The sequence below is a fragment of the Pterocles gutturalis genome, unplaced genomic scaffold (genome assembly GCF_000699245.1).
Source record: "Pterocles gutturalis isolate BGI_N339 unplaced genomic scaffold, ASM69924v1 scaffold27301, whole genome shotgun sequence".
Lineage (NCBI taxonomy): Eukaryota > Metazoa > Chordata > Aves > Pterocliformes > Pteroclidae > Pterocles > Pterocles gutturalis.
Genome location: NW_010098659.1, coordinates 1 through 1768, shown reverse-complemented (window position 1 = coordinate 1768; position 1768 = coordinate 1). Strand labels below are relative to the sequence as shown.

Below are 1768 nucleotides of genomic sequence, written 5' to 3'. Positions count from 1 at the left end.
CTGGAGACATTCAAAGCCCGCCTGGATGCGTTTCTGTGTGATCTGATCTAGGTGTCCTGCCCTGGCAGGGGGATTGGACTGGATGATCTTTCGAGGTCCCTTCCAATCTCTAACATTCTGTGATTCTGTGTGATTCTGTGAAATGCTTCCCCTTGGTACCGGGTGACACAAAACCTGCTCCCTGGGGGGCTCGTCCCCCTGTGCCACCTCCTCCAGCTCCTGGGGGAGCACCTACACCCCATTCCGCCCATGCCGAGGTTTGGGGACGGCACCGCAAAGAAAACAGCCAAAGATTTCAACTGGGAGAAAACGGATTTATTGAACGTGGGGCAGAAGGAGCGGGGAGCAAGTCCTGCCTCATCTCCCAGCTCCAGACGGATCCCGGCACGGCATCCCCGGGGAGGCTGGCGGCACCCCTGTGGTCCTGGGCACGCAAAAGTCCCAACGCGTGGGGGCAGAATTGGTCGCCATCGTCCCTGCTCTGCTATCGTACCTGCTCTGCTCTCTGCGCTGGTGCAGGGCTGTGTGCCGATGGCAGTGCTGAAGTGTCCTGGTGACGGGGGACACGGAGGGTGGAAGCTCTCAGTAAATTTTGGGGAGCTCTCAGCAAACTTCGGGGCGCTGGTACCTCCAGAAGGCGATCTCGCCGTCGTCACTGCAGGAGGCCAGCAGCCCCTGCTCCTTCGGGTTCCAGGCCACGCAGTTGACGTCCTGCGAGTGCGCGTGGGGGACGTGGGCGGCGAGGCTGAAGGTGGGCTGCCGCGGGTCGGAGGACGCACTCTCCTCAAACACCCGGATGGCGTCGTCGCCGCAGGCCGTCGCCAGCGCCCCGGTGAGGTGGCACCTAGAGCAGGGACAACGCCAAGGGGTCACTTGCACTGCTGCCGGGAGAAAACGGAGCCCGGGGGGGCTTCACCACCACCGCCTCCCTCCACTCACCATGCCACGTCGTAGATGGTCCTTGTGTGGTAGCCAGAGAGGGTGCAGACACACTTCCAGGTGGGGTCGGTGCTGCTGCAGGCCACTCCTGGAAGGAAAAAGGGGGACCTCAGCACCCTGCCTGCCCTTTTCTCTGCCCACGTTCTTCCCCAGCAGGTTGGGAGCAACTCCAAGCCCTGTGGCATGCACAGGATGGGCCAGGAGCCTCACCTTCCTCGTTGCCCGGTTTGTACTGCTGCCAGATGCGCACTGTCTTGTCGTCGCTGCCGGAAGCCAAGCGCTCGCCGCTGCGGTCGAAGGCCACGCTCCACACCGTCGACTCGTGGCCCTCCAGCGTGGCGCAGCACACCCAGTCATCCTCCTCTTCGTGGTACAGCTTCACCGTGTCGTCGTAGCTGGCTGAGGCCAAGAGCTGAGGGACGGCAGAGGAATCAACCAGGCACCAGGTGTGTGAGGCTGCCCGTCGGTCCCAGTTTGAGGCTGGTGGAGCTGGAACAGGACCAGGTCGCTGCTCTCCAGTCCCACTCCCAGCGCTGGGGTAAGGTTTGGGGTGGAAAAAAAACCCAGTGTGTCATTGTCCCCCCACCACAAACCCCCTTTTTCACCTCCTGGTTGGGGTGCCACACCACGTGCTTGACATCCTGCGTGTGGGAGTTGAGGACGCTGACGCACTCGTACTCCTCCTCCTCATCCACTGCAGAGAAAAAACGGTGAGCAGAGGGGAGAGCAGAGCTGGGGGGCAGCCCTCCGCCATCCCCCCTTCTCCCCTCCAGTCCCTTGGGGGGCTGCTCCCGCTCGCCCCCCGCCCTACCCTCACCTTCCCAGACCC

The 1768-nt window shown here is 62.8% G+C and overlaps 1 protein-coding gene across 1 annotated transcript; it reads right to left on the bottom strand.

The window, feature by feature from the left end:
* Positions 1-603: 603 nt before the first annotated feature.
* CIAO1 (cytosolic iron-sulfur assembly component 1) lies at positions 604-1633 on the bottom strand (the record flags this gene model as incomplete). Its single annotated transcript, XM_010073722.1, has 4 exons — positions 604-844; positions 940-1027; positions 1150-1351; positions 1545-1633. Coding segments are annotated over 4 exons (620 nt in total), but the record flags the coding sequence as incomplete, so codon positions are not given.
* Positions 1634-1768: the final 135 nt, after the last annotated feature.